At 60.5% G+C, this 16,952-nt stretch overlaps 2 protein-coding genes and 1 long non-coding RNA gene across 3 annotated transcripts; 1 reads left to right on the top strand and 2 right to left on the bottom strand.

Annotated features, from left to right (window-relative positions):
• Positions 1-93: 93 nt before the first annotated feature.
• Positions 94-3,443, top strand: AMH (anti-Mullerian hormone). Its single transcript, XM_025861139.2, has 5 exons — positions 94-1,080; positions 1,582-1,724; positions 2,038-2,146; positions 2,229-2,397; positions 2,475-3,443. Exons 1-5 carry the CDS (start codon positions 267-269, stop codon positions 3,358-3,360), a joined length of 2,121 nt encoding a protein of 706 aa, XP_025716924.2. The 5' UTR covers positions 94-266; the 3' UTR covers positions 3,361-3,443.
• A 303-nt stretch (positions 3,444-3,746) lies between these two features.
• Positions 3,747-7,132, bottom strand: JSRP1 (junctional sarcoplasmic reticulum protein 1). Its single transcript, XM_025861051.1, has 7 exons — positions 6,893-7,132; positions 6,195-6,405; positions 5,838-5,875; positions 5,558-5,678; positions 5,027-5,203; positions 4,273-4,361; positions 3,747-4,160 (listed from the first exon to the last, which is right to left on the bottom strand). The coding sequence occupies exons 1-7, from the start codon at positions 7,130-7,132 to the stop codon at positions 3,747-3,749; spliced, it is 1,290 nt and encodes a 429-aa protein (XP_025716836.1).
• Positions 7,133-13,193: 6,061 nt separating this feature from the next.
• Positions 13,194-15,366, bottom strand: LOC141371566 (uncharacterized). The gene is made up of 3 exons (XR_012376635.1): positions 14,790-15,366; positions 13,426-14,152; positions 13,194-13,337 (listed from the first exon to the last, which is right to left on the bottom strand). It is a non-coding gene; the product is annotated as an uncharacterized lncRNA (long non-coding RNA).
• Positions 15,367-16,952: the final 1,586 nt, after the last annotated feature.

The following is a 16,952-nucleotide window of genomic DNA, read 5'->3' as shown; positions in this document are numbered from 1 at the left end:
GGGGCAGGGGAGTGGGGGCGCCCCCTCACTGTTGGTGAACACTTGCTGCGCTCCCCCACCACACGCAGGGGCAGCTCAGGGTTTGGGCGTCGGTGTCTCTCTAGGACGCTGGTGCGTCAGGGGGCTCCTTCGTGAGGGGGGCAGAGCTGCTGCTGCTGCTCACTGTCGTCGGGGACAGTGTGACCGAGCACTCGGGGAGCCCCAGCTGAGCCCGGGGGACCACCCGCCGCCCGGGCCCGCCCACCCAGCGGTCGGAGCACCAAGACATGGGGTCCCCATCCGGCCTGGGGCAGGGTCCTCTGGGGCATCCCTGCTCTGCCCTGGGCCAGGCCTGCCCCTCCCCCGTCCGTCCCAGAGCTGTTGGTCGCCTGGGCCGACGCTCCCCGCTCCCCGTCCCACTCCCGCCCCCGGGGGGGGACAGCCTCGTCAAGGACAGGCGCTTGACTAGTTGGTCACAGGATGCACCTTGTATTGTGGGTAAGAAGATAGGCCGGGAGGCTGGAACAGAGGAGGCTTTGAGAGCAGCGGCCCGGCCCTGCTCCCCAAGGTCGCATGCCAGGAGGGGAGAGGGGCTGCTCTGCACAAACAGCCAGTGCTCGCCCACAGAAGCCAGAGCCACCCAGCCTGTCCCGGCAGCCGGGATGCAGCCTCTGCTGCTCTGGCCACTGGCCCTGGTGCTGTCGGTGCTGGGGCCGCTGCTGGGAGCCGGGGCCCCCGGAGGAGAGGGCTCCAGCACCCCAGCCTTGCCCAGAGAGCCGGCCACAGGTGCTAGGGGGTTCATCTTCCACCAGGACTGGGACTGGCCGCCAGGCAGCCCACAAGATCCCCTGTGCCTGGTGACCCTGGACCACAAGGGCAATAGGGGCAGCACCCCGCTTCGGGTGGCAGGGGCCCTGAGACGCTATGAGCATGCCTTCCTCGAGGCTGTGCGGCGGGCGCACTGGGGTCCCCGTGACCTGGCCACCTTCGGGGTCTGTGCCGCCAGCGCCGGGCAGCCCGCCCTGCTCCCTCTGCGGCAGCTGCAGGCCTGGCTGGGGGAGCCCGCAGGGCGGCGGCTAACTGTGCTGCACCTGGAGGAAGGTAAGGTGGGGGGCCGCGGCGGCGCGAGCCGGGCTGGGGGTCTGGCTCCGGTCTCCTGAGAAGGGGGATGGGCACACTCTCAAGATAGGGTGCTGCCAGAGCCCCTGCTCCAGACGCCTCCCCAGGCTCCTCGGGTGCCCTTAGGTTCTGTGTGGGGCTCTAAGTCCCCAAAGCTTGGCTCCCAAAACCCGTCCGTGCCTGCACTTCCCAGAGCCCAAGGGAGTGGGGCCGGTCCAGCCAAGGCGTCCCTGCTGTGAGAGCTGGCCTGTCCCAAGAAGCCACTGGCCTCAGAGAGACCCCAAGGAGTCAGGGGTGACCAGTATGGCAGCTGGTCATTCCTCCGGGCTACCCATGTTGGGGTGTCAGACCTCTCCCACCAGGTCCCCAAGGCTCCCAGTTGGGGTGGGGGCTCTCCCTGCAGGAATGGAAGACGGGCTTCGGGGAGGGGCTTGGGCTTTAGTGGCTCAGGTGTCATCCCCTCCCTGTCTGTCCTGGCCACAGTGACCTGGGAGCCGACACTCTCACTAAAGTTCCAGGCGCCCCCACCCGGAGGAGCCGGCCCTCTAGAGCTGGTGCTGCTGGTGCTGTACCCTGGGCCTGGCCCTGAGGTCGTGGTCACCGGGCCTGGGCTGCCAGGCACCCAGGTACCAGGGCACTGAATGGGGCGGTTCCCAGGCCTCCTGGAGCCCTCACCCAGCAGAGAGCGAGCGGGGGGGGGGGGGCAGAGGGAGAAGCAGACTTTGCTGCTGAGCAAAGAGCACGTGGGGCTCGATTCCAGGACCCCAGGATCATGACCTGAGCAAAAGGCAGACGGCCAACCGACAGCCTCCCAGGCGCCTGGGGAATGGGGTTTTTAAACTGTGCTGAACAAGGTTCCGAGTGTCCTGGCTGGGCAGCGGGCAGAGCAGGGCTGGCATCCTCACCCCACCCAGCTCGGCTGAGCCCCCATCTCCACAGAACCTTTGCTGGTCCCGGGACACGCGTTACCTGGTGCTGGCCGTGGACCACCCAGCAGGGGACTGGCAGAGCCCTGGGGTCACCCTGACCCTGCAACCCCGAGGAGACGGTAGGCTCTCAAAGGCAGGGACCTGGCAAGGGCGGGCTGCCCTCGGCCCCCAAACACTAAGCCATCCCCGGGGTCACGCCAGGCCACACAGGTGCACCCCTGAGCACCACCCAGCTGCAGGAGCTGCTGTTCGGCCCCAACCCCCGCTGCTTCACGCGGATGACCCCGGCCCTGCTCCTGCTGCCACTGCCCGGGCCCACACCAATGCCCGCGCACGGCCTCCTGGACCAAGTGCCCTTCCCGCCACCCAGGTGTGCGCAGGCCCAGGTGGGGGAGGGGGAGGGGAGGAACCTTGTACCTGCTCATGCCTCCCAACTCCGCCTTCCAGGCCCCCCCAGGAGCAGCAGGCCAAGGAGCCACCGCCCAGCGCAGACCCCTTCCTGGAGACGCTCACGCGCCTAGTGCGTGCCCTGCGGGGGCCCCCCGCCCAGGCCTCGCCGCCGCGCCTGGCCCTGGACCCAGGCGCGCTGGCCGGCTTCCCGCAGGGCCTCGTCAACCTGTCGGACCCCGCGACCCAGGAGCGCCTGCTCGACGGCGAGGAGCCGCTGCTGCTGCTGATGCTGCCACCCGCCTCGGCCACGGCCGGGGACCCCGCGCCGCTGCAGGGCCCCGAGTCCGCGCCCTGGGCCGCGGGCCTAGCGCATCGTGTGGCCTCCGAGCTGCGGGCCGCGGCCGCCGAGCTCCGCGGGCTCCCGGGGCTGCCCCCGGCCGCCACGCCGCTGCTGGAGCGCCTGCTCGCGCTCTGCCCCGGGGCCCCGGGGGATTCGGGGGACCCCGGCGGCCCGGGTGACCCACTGCGCGCGCTACTGCTGCTCAAGGCGCTGCAGGGTCTGCGGGCCGAGTGGCGGGGGCGCGAGCGGAGCGGGCCCCCACGGGCACAGCGCAGCGCTGGCGCCGGGGCGGCGGACGGGCCGTGCGCGCTGCGCGAGCTGAGCGTAGACCTGCGCGCGGAGCGCTCGGTGCTCATCCCCGAGACGTACCAGGCCAACAACTGCCAGGGCGCGTGCGGCTGGCCGCAGTCCGACCGCAACCCGCGCTACGGCAGCCACGTGGTGCTACTGCTCAAGATGCAGGCCCGGGGCGCCGCCCTGGCGCGCCCGCCCTGCTGCGTGCCCACGGCCTACGCCGGCAAGCTCCTCATCAGCCTGTCGGAGGAGCGCATCCGCGCGCACCACGTGCCCAACATGGTGGCCACCGAGTGCGGCTGCCGGTGACCCCTGCACCGGCCGCCAGCGGCGTCCCCGCCCATATTTATTCAGACCCCAATCCTCGCCCCAATAAAGACCGACAAGCAGTAGCTGATGTGTATGTGCGTTTGGGGGACAGGCGGGGGCCTCGTCCTGGCCAGCTCTCCCCAGGCGCGGAGGGCAGCGTCATCCCCGACGGCGCCCACGGCCTCGACTCCTGCCCCCACCGGCATCCCAGCCTAGAGCTACCATCTCCAGCATTCAGGCCCGGGCAGCTGCCGGCGTGGAGGCTCAAAGGAGCAGGCGACCCTGGGGCGGCAGCACTCAATTTATTTCGCTGAACCGCGGGGCCACCGACAGGATTGGGGGGGCGGGGATTGTCCCAGGATTGTGTCCCGGGACCGAGGCCTGGCTCAGTCCCGCCCCTTGCCCGCGCGGTGCCTCTGGCGTCCGGGAGGCGGGTCCGTGTCGGGGCGCCGCGGGGAGTTCCAGGCCTGCCTCTTTTTGTGTCCGGGGTCTCGGGAGTCCTGCATCCAATGCCGATGGCCTCCTTCGCGCACCTCCCAGCGCCGGGGTAGGGCCGCTCGGGGCTCCCTGGCGGCCGGTGGCTTCTCCTGCTTCGGAGACCTCACCTCCTTCCGCGGCTTCTCCTTCCGCGACCTCTCCTTCCGCGGCCTCTCCTCCTTGCGTGGAGGCTCCTTGGGCGCGCGCTTTTCCCCAGCAGCCTTCTCTGCGCCCTCCCGGCTTGCTGGAACCTCGGCCTTCTCCTCCTCCTCCTCCTGGGGCTCCGGGGGTCCCGATGGGGGCGCCCAGGCCTTGGGCTTCGGCTGCAACTGCAAGGCCGGTGGTGTGAGGTGGTGGGTTCAGCGCACACCTGCCCTGCGTGGTGCTCAGGCCCCTTCCCCCAAGGGCCTGTGGTCCCTTAATGGAAGCACTTACCCGGGCTGATGCTGGCTCCGGGGCCGAGCTTGGAGGTACCCACGGCTCAGGGACAGGTGCAGGGGCATCTGCCTCCCCAGCCACAGCATCTTGGAGGGGAGGGGAGTCAGCCCAGGCCTAGGCGCAGACCAGACCCGCCATCCCAGCCTTCCCCCCCAGAGCTCCCTCTCCCCTCCCTCCCAGCCTCCAGAAGGGAAGGCTCCCGGCCTCTGCGGCTAAGGCGCCCCCTTCCCTCCAAATCTCCCTCATTCCAGTTGCAAAAGGGCTGGCCATGTTTGTCCACGGGCTGTAGGAGCTCACTGGCGCATACTACCCAGAGGGGGCTCATGGGGCCAGTCCTGGGGGGCAAAGCCCATGAGGGGTGAGGACCTGTTCAGGGAGGAGAGAGGTGCGCCAAGATCCGATCTGGGAGAGGGAGGGCCCCCGGAGAAGGTCCACAGTGGGGGAAGGGGGGGGAGGCGCTTTCCACCAAAGCCCGCACAGAGGGAGGGCCCAGGCCCCATCCTGGGGGCGCACAAGGCCAGTGGCTGAACAGGGGTGCACAGTGGGGCAGTGAGGGGACCAAGGACTCCTCACAGAGTCCACGCCAGGGAGAAGGGGACCAGCGGAGGTGGGGGACAGGTATATGAGACCCGCCCCTGGAGGGGAGGCACACAGATCCAACCCTTGGGGGGGGGGGGCACACGAGCTCCCCTGGGAGGGCGGGCAGGCGCCCAGGTGCAGCCACTCCCGGGGGCAGGGGCCTCAGGCTCACCGCGGCACAGCTGGAAGGCCGAGCCCAGCAGCGCCACGAATGAGGCGAGCACCAGGCACTTGTTGAGTGACAGGTCTCCCCAGGGCAGCTCCTCGCTCAGGGCAGGGGCTGGGGGTGGCGGCGGCCGCTGCGGGGGTGGTGAGGCCTGCACCTTCTTGCGCACGGGGCTCCGGGGTGCTGCGGGGAGCAAGGGCTGGGCTGGGCGCGGCCCCCAGGGGCTCAGCCCTGCCTGGCTACGGGCTCTGGGCCAGGGAACTAAGCCTGCGAGCTTCAGAGCTTCGCTGGCATGTGGAGAATACTCTAGAAGGTGATGAGCTGAAGCCTAGGAGCACCTTCTGTTGTGTTATCATGAATCAGCGGAGGCTTCCAGCCCTGTTAGTTACAGCTAGAGACACGCGGGGACAGAACCCAGCCAGCAGCCTCACTGCACCCTTTCCCCGCCCCCCAGATCCAAGGACCCAGCCCAGGGCCTGCCCCCCTTGCTGGGCCATACCCACTCCCCCACCTCACCCCTGCCTTCTGCAAACCTACTTGCTCCTGCTTTCAGCCTCTCTTTCCCGTGTCCTGGGGCCACTTTGGCCACGGGCTCCTTCTCTGTCTTCTTGGGCCTGGCATCCACACTGCTTGCGGGGCTGCCCTCAGCTTGAGAAACCTACGAGAAGTCGTGAGTGGCCCGGGGTGTTTCCTTCGCCTCTTTCCTCCAAGGGAACGCAGACTCTTCCCATGGGGTGTAGAAAGCCACCCCCTTGGCCAGCGTGTCCCTGACTCCAGGGGCACCCCAGGCAGAAACCCCAGGGCCCCGGCTACTCACATGGGGCCAGCCGCTAGAGTCGGCCAGCCTGGGCATCGCTGTTGGAGGAAAAGAGGGAGAGTCAAGGTCGTGAGACACCCCCCCCACACACACACACACCTCTAAGGCCCATCCCACCCCCTGCTGGCCTCTGCTGGGTTGGGGCGGGGTGATGGCTCCCATTTTACAGATTAGAAAGCAACCAGGCTCAGAGGCAGTCCTGCCCCAAGGCACTAATGGGCACAGAGGTTGGAAACGGGGAGCATAGGTTGAGCCAGTCCAACGTGGGAGTCTTAGTCCTGGTCTCTGCCAGTCAGCCACCTGGCTCAACAGGAGGAAGGGGCGGGGGCTCTGTCCGGCCCGCGCCCCTGTGGGTACCTTGAGCCCTGTCCTCCTGGGGCTGGTCAGGGCCGGGGTCAGCCAGTGTGGAGCGGTCCTCGCCTGCTTGGCAGCTGCCCAGGCCTCCATCCAGCTCCTGCAAGGCCCTGGTTGTCATGGAGACGTCTGAGCACCTCGGATCCAGGGTTGGGCAGGGGGAGGCCTGGAGAGGCGGCGTCTTGGTCAGAGGCGTCTTGCGTTTGCTGAGCCCCTGCTGTGGGCCCCGGGCCTGATCTGGGGCTGCCCCTTATACATGAATGAAGTGGCCCCCTGGCTCTCAGCTCAGCCTTTGCTGGTCCTTCCGCCTGGATCCTCCTTTACGTGGCAGAGTCACCCTCGGGTGGGCGTGGCCCAGCTGCCCCCCGCCCCCCCCCCGGCCCTGGGACCCCTCCCTGAGCACGTGGAGGCTGCTGGGGCCCAGAGAGGGCTGGGACCCACCCAAGGTCCCACGCAGATGAGCTAAGACAGCCCAGACCAGAACCCTTGGCCCCAGGGTTGGCTCAGGTTCTCTGAGACCAGGCACTATTTTTATCCAGTGCTGGAGGCCAGTGGAACAGGCCGATCTGCCGCCCGGCCCCTCCCAGGATTTTACCCCCGCGGGGTCTCTGAACTGTCCTCGCAGGCCGGCCGTTCCTGGCACCCAAGCCCCCAGCCCCTCAGTCCAGAAGCTCAGGCTGTAGCAGCAGGACCGGCCTCACTCCGGCCACCACAGGCAGGAGCTGGGGGGGCCCTGGGGCTTCCTGATCCCAGCGCTGGGGCCCCTGCCTCTTCCCACGGCCTCTACTCCCATAGGGCAGATAGGGAAACTGAGTCTCCAGGGAGAGCCAACCGCCAGAGCTCGTGGGCAGCTTGTTGTCAGACCCAGCTCGGCCAGCTTCCCACAGCCATGTTTTGGGGTCCCCATGCCCCTGGCTGCCGGCGTTAGCTTGTTCTGACATCTCTGGTCGGAAGACTGATCCTTCCCTGGGGCTGGAGCAGGGCACTGCGCGAGGGGCCCAAACGGGCAGTGGGCAGGTGCCCTTAGGTATTAGGGGGCAGCCACAAGAGTTGGAGGCCCCCGTGGACCTCAGAGATGCCCTCCCCAGACCCAAGGGACCCCCACCTCTGCCCAGGCCTCCCCCTGCCCCACTTACTCCACAGCCGCCACGGTGAGCCCGCTGGACAGATGGAGCCCGCGGACAGTGGCCCCAAGACAGACAGCAACAGGTGTCTGGAGGCAGCCGCGTGGGCCAATCCGCCGAGCAGGCCGCAGCGGGAAGGGGAGGAGGGCCGCGGCGGGAAGGGGAGGAGGGCCGCGGCGGGAAGGGGAGGAGGGCCGCGGCGGGGGAGACTGCAGCTGGGGCGGCCCCCACCCTTGCAGCAGGACTGGGCCTTGGCCAGAGGGTGACCCCACCCCCATTTCAGCACAGGGCCACTGCCTGGCTGGCCACGGTGGGCCTGGGGATGTCCCTTCCTGTCTCTGAGCCTCAGAGAAGCAGGTCCTGGAGGTGAGGGCACCCACAAAGGGTCACCTTGCTTTCTCTCTCGAATTCGGTCAGCAGGCCTATGAAGCGTGAAGTCGGCCGGGCTCCGCCGAGGCGAAGCCAACGGCGCCCCCGCGCCCCGGGGGGCGGGGGGGGGGGGGGGCCTGCGGGACCAGGGGTGTGAGGGAGGGCTCCCTGGGCCAGCCGGGGCGAGGCACCAGCTGAGAGGCCTGTTTCCTCATGTAGAATCCGAATTCGGTAACCACTCCGTAACCATGGGCGCAGCTGTGCTTCCATGACCACAGTCAGCTCCAGAATATTCTGTCACCGCAAAAGCAACACCCCCCCAGCCCCCGGCCCCCGCCGGCCCCCTTCCCGTCTGCGGATGAGCCCGTTCCGGACGTGTCACCCGCGTGGACGCACACCCCGTGTGGCCTTCCGTGTCTGGCTCCCTCCCTGAGCGTCGTGGGCGCCTGGCTCCCGTCCGCGGCGGCGGGACGCTCCCCTGCGTGGGGAACTCCTTGGGTTTATCTGTTCCTTGGCATCCGACAGGGCTGAGACTGGGGGGAGAGGAAGTAATTTGGTCAAGTACAGTGTCAGATCCTGTCTTTATAAAATATAAAGTGTGCATATTTTGTTCATCATGGGTTTTTATGCATTAATTTTTTTATTGTGGTAAATACACAGAACATGAAATATATCACTTTAATCTCTTCTAAGCGCACAGCTCAGCGGCATGAAGCCCGCTCACTCGGTCCTGCGACCACCCCCACCCTCCGTCTCCAGAACGTTCCATCTCCCCCCACGGAGACTCTGTCCCCACCCCCTGCCCCAGCCCCGGCTCCCACCGTCTCCTCTCTGTCTGTGTGGACGGGACTCCTCTGGGGACCTCCTGGGAGTGGGGTCCTCCTGCGGGATGTGTCCTTCTGGGTCCAGCTCCTCTCACTGAGCCCGGTGTCCTCGGGGGTCCCTCCATGTCGTGGCAGGTGTCGGGGTCCCTTCCTTCCTGAGGCTGGAGCGTGTTCCCGCGTGGGGACGGACCGCGCCGTGTGTATCCTTCACCCATCGATGGACACTGGGGTGTTTCTACCTTTTGGCTGCTGTGAATCATGCTGCTGTGAACACAGGTGTGCAAATACCTGTTTGAATCCCTCCTTTCAATTCTTTTTTTCTTAACACCAGCTTTGTGAGATATACTTTATATACCAGGCTAGTCACCCATAAGAAAAAGTGGTTTTTAATATTAAAATGTGTGAAGATAAACCAAGGTTACATAACAATGAATTCCAGGAGCATCTGCGTGGCATCTTAAAATACCAGTTTGCCTGGCAATGACCAAAATATCCATGGGTAGTGACCAAAATGGCTCGATCGCAGGACCCTGAGATCTGAGTCGACCTGAGTCGAAATCAGGAGTCGAACACTGGGCCGACTGAGCCCCCCAGGTGCCCCCAAAGTGACCAGAAACAACTTAACCCCCTCCAGCAGGAGCTGTGTGTGACCAACCCCCTCCGTCGGCCTCCAAAACCGAGCGCTCCCTTTCCGATGTTTACAAGCCACTCGGCCTGTGACATTCGCTTGCAGCCGCCTGAACGGACTGAGACAGGGCGCTGCAGATGCAATTAACTAAGATGAGGGCGTACGGGGACAAGGTGGACCCCAGGCCAACAGGATGGCATCCTTGTACGAAGAGAGGAATTTGGAAACAGGCGTGCGCACGAGAAAGAAGACGATGGAGCTACGCGCCGCGCGGGGGAGGACAGAGGCGGCGGTGAGCCCCGGAGCGCCGCGTGGGAGGGGCCGTGGGCAGGAGCTGCGGGAGGACCGCCCCCAGCCTCCTCGGGGTAGGGGGCGAGGGCGCCCTGCTCACGCCTGGATCCCAGACTCCGCCTCCAGAGGGTGTTTTCAGCCTCCCGCGTTGTGGTTATTAGTTACAGAAGCTCCAAGACACTCAAACACCCGAAACCTTCATTCTCCCCATATGGTTGCACAGAGAAACAGGGGTCCCTTGCTCTGGGGGGCTCCAGGCTCTCCTCTCGATATTCAGAGGCACATCCTGAGTCCTGTACCCAGGTGTTTGCAGCTGGAAAGCCTGGGCCACTTTGGGACCCCTAAGGGGGAGTGGGTTTGGGCAGTGAGTCATCATCACTACAATCCCTGAGCGGATCAGGTCTCCCCAGGAGCCACCCGTGAAACCCGACAAACCTGCCCACCCACATAGTAGAGGCTGGCAGCCTGCTGCACCCCCAAAACCCTGCTCACATTCTTCCTTGGTACACAAGGAAACCCGAAATTTTAGACAATGTAGACCAGCTCAGAGAAGACCGTTGTTAACACGCCCAGCATGCTCCCATCCCAAACCACACAGTCTGATACCCACGTGTTCTCTCTTCGGGTGCAGGTCTAACTTTTGTTTTAATAGTATTTACAGATTCTTTTTTTTTAAAGATTTTATTTATTTATTTGAGAGAGAGAGAATGAGAGATAGAAAGCACGAGAGGGAAGAGGGTCAGAGGGAGAAGCAGACTCCCCGCTGAGCAGGAAGCCCGATGCGGGACTCGATCCCGGGACTCCAGGATCATGACCTGAGCCGAAGACAGTCGCTTAACCAACTGAGCCACCCAGGCGCCCTTACAGATTCTTTTTTTTTCTTGTTTAAATAGACTCCACACCCAATGAGGGGCTCGAACTCACAACCCCGAGATCAAGAGTCACACGCTTTACCCACCAAGCCAGCCAGGTGCCCTTCCATATTCATTTTTTAAAAAAAAAACTAGCATCACGGGGGCACCTGGGTGGCTCAGTCTGTTAAGCATCTGCCTTCGGCTCATGTCATGATCCTGGGGTTTCAGGATCGAGCCCCGCATTGCGCTCCCTGCTCAGCAGGGAGTCTGCTTCTCCCTCTGCCCCTCCCCCTGCTTGTGCTCTCTCTCTCTCTCTCTCTCTCTCAAATAAATAAAATCTTTAAAAAAAAATTGAGCCCGGGGCGCCTGGGTGGCTCAGATGGTTAAGCGTCTGCCTTCGGCTCAGGTCATGATCCCAGGGTCCTGGGATCGAGTCCCGCATCGGGCTCCCTGCTCCTTGGGAGCCTGCTTCTCCCTCTGCCATTCTCTCTCTCTCTCTCTCTCTCTCTCTCTCTCTCTGTCTCTCATGAATAAATAAATAAAAAATTTAAAAAAAAAATAAAATAAAAAATAAAAAAAAATTGAGCCTGTTCTGAACGTGTCACCCACATGGACTCACACCCCATGTGGCCTTCTGTGTCTGGTTCCCTCCCTGAGCGTCGTGGGCTTGGGGCCCATCCCCGGGGGCAGCGCGTGTGGGCACCTTGTTCCTGTTCCCGCTCCGCAGCCACAGGACACTCCCGTGCGTGGCTGGACCGTGTTGTGTGTACCTATGTGTCCATTGGTGGACACTGGGTTGTCTCCACCTTAGGCCGTTGTGAATCGTGCTGCTCGGAACATGCGTGTACTAAGTATTTGGAGTCCCAACTTCTGGGAAGATGTGTAGGATTGGAATTGCTGGTCATGGGGTCATTCCATGTTTAGCTTTTCAGGAACCACCAAACTGTAACATACTCTCAAGGGAAAAGAAAATGTAGTTTGCAAAACAAGGTGTTCAGATGTTCACTAAAGGTTCTAGGTGTTTTATTTTTTTTTTAAGATTTTATTTATTTATTTTACAGGGAGAGACACAGCGAGAGAGGGAACACAAGCAGGGGGAGCGGGAGAGGGAGAAGCAGGCTTCCCGCCGAGCAGGGAGCCCGATGCGGGGCTCGATCCCAGGACCCTGGGACCATGACCTGAGCCGAAGGCAGACGCCCAAGGACTGAGCCTCCCAGGTGCCCTCTAGGTTTTTTTTTTTTTTTTTAAGATCTATTTACTTATCTGAGAGAGAGAGAGAGAGAGTGTGGGTGAGTGAAAGCTGGGGTCGGGAGGGGCAGAGGGAGGGAGAGAATCTTTAGGAGACTCCCCACCGAGTGCAGAGGCTGCCACGGGCCTCGATCTCAAGGCCCTGAGATCATGAGCTGAGCTGAAACCAAGAGTCAGAGGCTTAGTGAACTGAGCCACCCATGTGCCCCATGATGCTAGTTTTTATTTTTATTTTTTTAAAACATATTTTTAAAGATTTATTTATTTATTTATTTATCCGACTGAGAGAGACCGCGAGAGAGGGAGCACACGCAGGCGGAGTGGGAGAGGGAGAAGCAAACTTCCCGCTGAGCAGGGAGCCCGATGCGGGGCTCGATCCCAGGACCCCAGGGTCATGATCTGAGCTGAAGGCAGACGCTTGATGACTGAGCCACCCACACACCCCGAACTGTACACTTCAAATGAGACTAATGCAGGCGCGCCTGGGTGGCTCATCAGTTAAGTGACCAACTCTTGATTTGGGCTCAGGCCCTGATCTCAGGGTCATGGGATCAAGCCCCATGTGGGGCTCTGTGCTGGGCTGGAGCCTGTTTAAGATTCTCTCTCCCTCTGCCCCTCCCCCCTCTAAAAAATAAATAAAATTTAAAAAATTAAAATAAACGAGATTATTGCATAGTATATGAATTCTATCTGATCAAACCTGTTACAAAATGTTAGGAGTTCCAGAAAAAAATAAAGCTCTATAGAATAAATATATTGTCTACTGTATTAATTATTACTGAAATATAATACACAGAATAAGGTATATAGATAAATACTACGAAATTAGATACAGCAAAATATGTGTTTATAAATATATATCGAAATGGGGCGCCTACGGGTGGCTCAGTTGGTTAAGCAACTGCCTTTGGTTCAGGTCATGATCTTGGAGTCCCGGGATCGAGTCCCGCATCGGGCTCCCTGCTCGGCAGGGAGTCTGCTTCTCCCTCTGCCCCTCCCCCCTCTCATGTGCTCTCTCTCTCTCATTCTCTCTCTTTCAAAATAAATAAATACACTCTTTAAAAAAATAAGTATATCAAAACATATATAATGTGGAGTATTTTATATCCACACATAGAGTGTAAACACAGATGAAAAATATACACAAAAGTTCTGGTAAGAAATATGCCCGTATATGGGGTGCCTGGGTGGCTCAGTCGTTGGGCGTCTGCCTTCGGCTCAGGTCATGGTCCCAGGGTCCTGGGATCGAGCCCCACATCGGGCTCCCTGCTCCGCGGGGAGTCTGCTTCTCCCTCTCCAGCTCCCCCTGCTTGTGTTTCCTCTCTCGCTGTGTCTCTCTCTCTGTCAAATAAATAAATAAAATCTTAAAAAAAAAAAAGAAATATGCCCGTATATATTTAGTGTCCTCAGTGAACATCCACTGCTCTTGGCTTTATTTATTTATTTATTTATTTATTTATTTATTTATTTTAAAGATTTTATTTATTTAATTGACAGAGAGAGACAGAGAGAGAGGGAACACAAGCAGGGGGAGTGGGAGAGGGAGAAGCAGGCTTCCCGCCGAGCAGGGAGCCCGATGTGGGGCTCAATCCCAGGACCCTGGGACCATGACCTGAGCCGAAGGCAGACGCCCAACGACTGAGCCGCCCAGGCGCCCCTTATTTATTTATTTAAATTTATTTATTTTTTTAAGTAATTTCTACGCCCAGCGTGGGGCTGAAACTCACAATGCCGAGATGGAGAGTCGCGCGCTCCACAGACTGAGCCCGCTGGGCGCCCCGTGGGTCTCATATTTAGCAACAGAAATTCTGTAGAAATGAGGGTAAAACTAGGTGAACATAGAGGAGGGGGCCACGTGGGGCAGGAAATAGAATAGCCACACCTTCGTGTTCTGACCTCCGCCTGGGGACCGTTTTCTATCAGGAAACCTCTGCGGAAACACTGGCCTCACTGGGTGTATCCAGGAGCGTGGACATGGAAAGTACAAGGGAGATAAGAAGAACAGTTCGCCCGTTTGAGATACGCCCTGCTCATGTCTGTGTCATCCATCCCCTCGGGGGCTTCGAACGTGCGAGTTTGCGACGTTGTCCCGATGCCACCAGCGTGGCCTGTGGTCCCCCGCTCTATCTCACGGCCACAGACGCATGCGTGTGGATCCGTGGCCAGACGGCTGCCGGGCTGGCTGACAGCCCTCAGTTCTTGCCTGTTTTCCTGCAGCTTGGTCCACACGGTCCAAAGGCCTGCCTTTCCGTTCTCAGGAGCAGAGATCGGAGAAGGGGCCAGGCTGGGGGCATGATAACAGGAGCTTCGAGCTTCTTCCAGTTTTACTCTTTAGTGTTTTATTATGAAAATTTCCAAATGTTGAGGAACTTTTCCAGCGGACACAGACCACACACCTCCGCCTCCATCCCACCGGTAACGTTTGCCGGGCTCGCTTTGTCTGGCTCCAGCCGCGTGTCCACAGCCCCGTCTCTGCGTTTTATTTTAAAGTCGGATGTAGATATTGAAACACTTCAGAATGGACTAGAGATCCGTGTGTTTGGCTGAAATTCACATGCCACCGTGGTCACTGACCCAGATGCCCAAGGTCCGCCTCATTCCACGTGGGAGTTCCCTGGGGCCCCTGTGATGGATGGCCACCAATTTAGTGGCTTAAAACCACAGGGACTGATTCTCTTGACTGGGCTCGGGAGTCCTAAAACCCCGGCGTGGGCAGGGCTGGTCCCCCCCGGGGCCCCAGGGAGACCCGGCTCCGGCCTTTTCCTGGCCCGCGGCCCCCCCTCCATCCTCACCGCCAGCAGTGCGGGGTCCGCCCATCTCTGGGACTCCCACCCTCTGCCTCCCTCTCGTGAGGGCCTCGTGAGGACCTCGTGAGGACGCCGGGCCCCCCAGGAACCCAGGGTCACCCCCTCCTCGGGGGCTGTGACTTGCTCCCACCTCAAAGTCCCTTTTACCATGTGAGGTGATACACCCACATGTTCTGGAACTAGGACATGGTTTTGGGTGGCTGTTTTCAGCCAACTATAGTCTACAATTCCTTTTTTAAAATCAGAGTGAGACCCCCAGCTTCCCTGGCACCCCCAGATACCTAACACCGCCATACTGATTTCACCCGGACATGAGGCATGGGCTCTCTCCCTCCTTGACATGCTCACGCCACACCCTCTGCTGTCCCGTACCTGCAGCTCAGCTCTCACCACCTCCAAGAAGCCCTCCCTGACACCCCTCTTTCCTACCCTGCAGTCTAGGGGGTCCCTCACCTCTCACAGGCCCATTCCGCCAGTCTGATTTCTCTCTTGGTCCCCAGCAAGCCCAGCCAGGGCAGGCTGCCTTGAGTGCCTGATCTGGAGGAGCCTTCCTCCCCCCGAGGTCCTCCGAGAGTGGAGGTGTCCTTCCTCACAGACTCAGCATTTATAGGTGCACCCAGAGTAGATGGAGAAAGGAGAACATGACATTTGCTGGACACGGGGTGGTGTCTCAGGGCATCTGTGGTTGTCACGACGGGGGGAGGGAGCTCCTGGCACTGAGTGGTGGGGGGAACCAGAGATGTGCTCACCCCCCACAGTGCCCAGACGGCCCCCAGACATGACCAGCCTGACTGTGCATAGAGGGAATTCATTGCCGCGGGAGTACCTGAACCCTGGTGTTTCCAATCCTGGTGGTGGCAGGCGCCTGGGTCCCCTCCCCGCCCCCACAGCCAGTAAAGCCAATGAAAATGTTCCTCATGCCAGCTGCCCCCACCTCCCTGACAGCAGGCAGAGGGAGCCATCCCCATACCCAGAGCCCAGCCTCCTCAAGAGGATGAGGGACACTGCTCCTACACCCCTGCCCCGCGCTGGGAGCCCCCAGATGCCCTGCCCCCTCCCCACAGTGACTCTCCCTGACTCGGATGCCCTGCCCCACCTGACCCCCCACACACCCCCTTTCTCTCCCACTTCTGCTTCTCTGCAAGTTGCTGCGACTTGTTTTTTACCAAGAGGCTACATTTTCCCCCCCTTTCCACCCACGATGATTCCAAATTAAAGAGTTCTTTGGTCAGCAACAGCGCAAAGCCTGTTGATGAAGAAGGACCCTTCCCTTCCCACCCGAGTCTTGGGTCTCTCAAGGCTGGTTCCCCGTAGGCTGAAGAGGGCTACACCTCATTCTCCAGACTCTGCCCCCGGCAGGTAAGGACTTCTGGTGGACATCTCACCGGACCAGGTTCTTCCTGGGCAGTGGGCCAGGGCAGTCTCGAACCCACCGGTGCTGGGGGTTAGCTGTGATCTCTGTCACTTCCTGGCCTCAGCATGGGGGGTAGACAGACACCATTTGACCAAGTGACCAGTGGCAGGTCTGGATTCTGGACTCTTGGCCCAGAATCACGCATCTGCGCAAAATGCTGGAAAGCCAACAAGAGGCAAAACCCCAAAAACAAACAAAACAAAACAAAACAAAAAACCAAAAAAAAAAAAAAACCCTGCCCAACCAGATTTCAAAACTCAGAGGCTCTTCCAGCCTCACAAAGACAGGGCCTACATTATAACAAAGACACCGATCCTACAAATATTGAGGACATGGCATCAGCGCCCCAGGGTGGGTGGGCTGGAAGGGGCCTCCGCAATGAAAGCCTGCACCTCTGCACGACAACTGAAAACAATTGGAAAGTTAAGAATCTACTTGCTTTTCATTTTCACCACAGGCTGCAATTCTAAAGTCACGGATTAAATATTCTTTCCCAGGAAAATTCCTTGGTTGGTCCAACACATGCAGTTCTTAAGAGTTTTGGTTGAGTTTTCATAACGTGTGTATGGAAGCTGTAAATAAGACATTTTTACTTGGAATTATCGTATGAGAATAAACACTGCATTTCCCCCCTGGAAGGGAATTAAGAGACACACAGGGATTCAGTGGACGTGCTTGGGAGAGTAAGCTCCTGTGGGTTTTGCAACCATTCAAGGTCTCTTTGAGGAAAGTTTGTGTCTCTAACCCAAATGGATACAGTAGATTGAAATAAACATGAGATGAAACGAGAGACGTGGATTGTGAAGACAAAAAAACATCCAGGAGTTGCTTCAATTCTACCTAACTCTCCCCAGCCTCTATTTGTGCCTAAAAAGTAAAAACCATGAAAGGAAGCACGACCTGCAAGGTCAGTGCACGATTCGGTCCACCGGGAAACGCTCCCAACCTTCTGGAGCGGGACTCCCGCCTGGACGGTCCGCGTTCTCCCGGGAGGGGTCTGCGTTGACCCGGGGAGGGGTCCGCGCTCACGGGGAGGTGTCTGCGTTCACCGGGGAGGGGTTCGCGTTCACCGGGGGAGGGGTCTCCGTTCACCGGGGAGGGGTCTCTGTTGACCCGGGAGGGGTCTCCGTTCACCGGGGAGGGGTCCGCGTTCACCCGGGGAGGGGTCCGCGTTCACCCGGGGAGGGGTCTCCGTTCACCGG

Source organism: Callorhinus ursinus, unplaced genomic scaffold, assembly GCF_003265705.2.
Source record: "Callorhinus ursinus isolate GAN/ISIS: 27379988/994484 unplaced genomic scaffold, GSC_fseal_2.0 scaffold77, whole genome shotgun sequence".
Taxonomy (NCBI): domain Eukaryota; kingdom Metazoa; phylum Chordata; class Mammalia; order Carnivora; family Otariidae; genus Callorhinus; species Callorhinus ursinus.
Note: the sequence above shows the minus strand (reverse complement) of the source record. Positions and strands in the feature narration are given on the sequence as shown.

Coding starts and splice junctions, on each gene's coding strand:
- AMH (XM_025861139.2), top strand. CDS start 267: ATGGGGTCCCCATCCGGCCTGGGGCAGGGTCCTCTGGGGCATCCCTGC. Junction 1,081..1,581: donor TGTGCTGCACCTGGAGGAAG/GTAAGGTGGGGG, acceptor TCCTGGCCACAG/TGACCTGGGAGCCGACACTC. Junction 2,398..2,474: donor GTGCCCTTCCCGCCACCCAG/GTGTGCGCAGGC, acceptor TCCGCCTTCCAG/GCCCCCCCAGGAGCAGCAGG.
- JSRP1 (XM_025861051.1), bottom strand. CDS start 7,132: ATGTCAGAACAAGCTAACGCCGGCAGCCAGGGGCATGGGGACCCCAAA. Junction 5,876..6,194: donor CCAGGAGGACAGGGCTCAAG/GTACCCACAGGG, acceptor TTCCTCCAACAG/CGATGCCCAGGCTGGCCGAC. Junction 4,161..4,272: donor CGGAGCCAGCATCAGCCCGG/GTAAGTGCTTCC, acceptor TTGCAGTTGCAG/CCGAAGCCCAAGGCCTGGGC.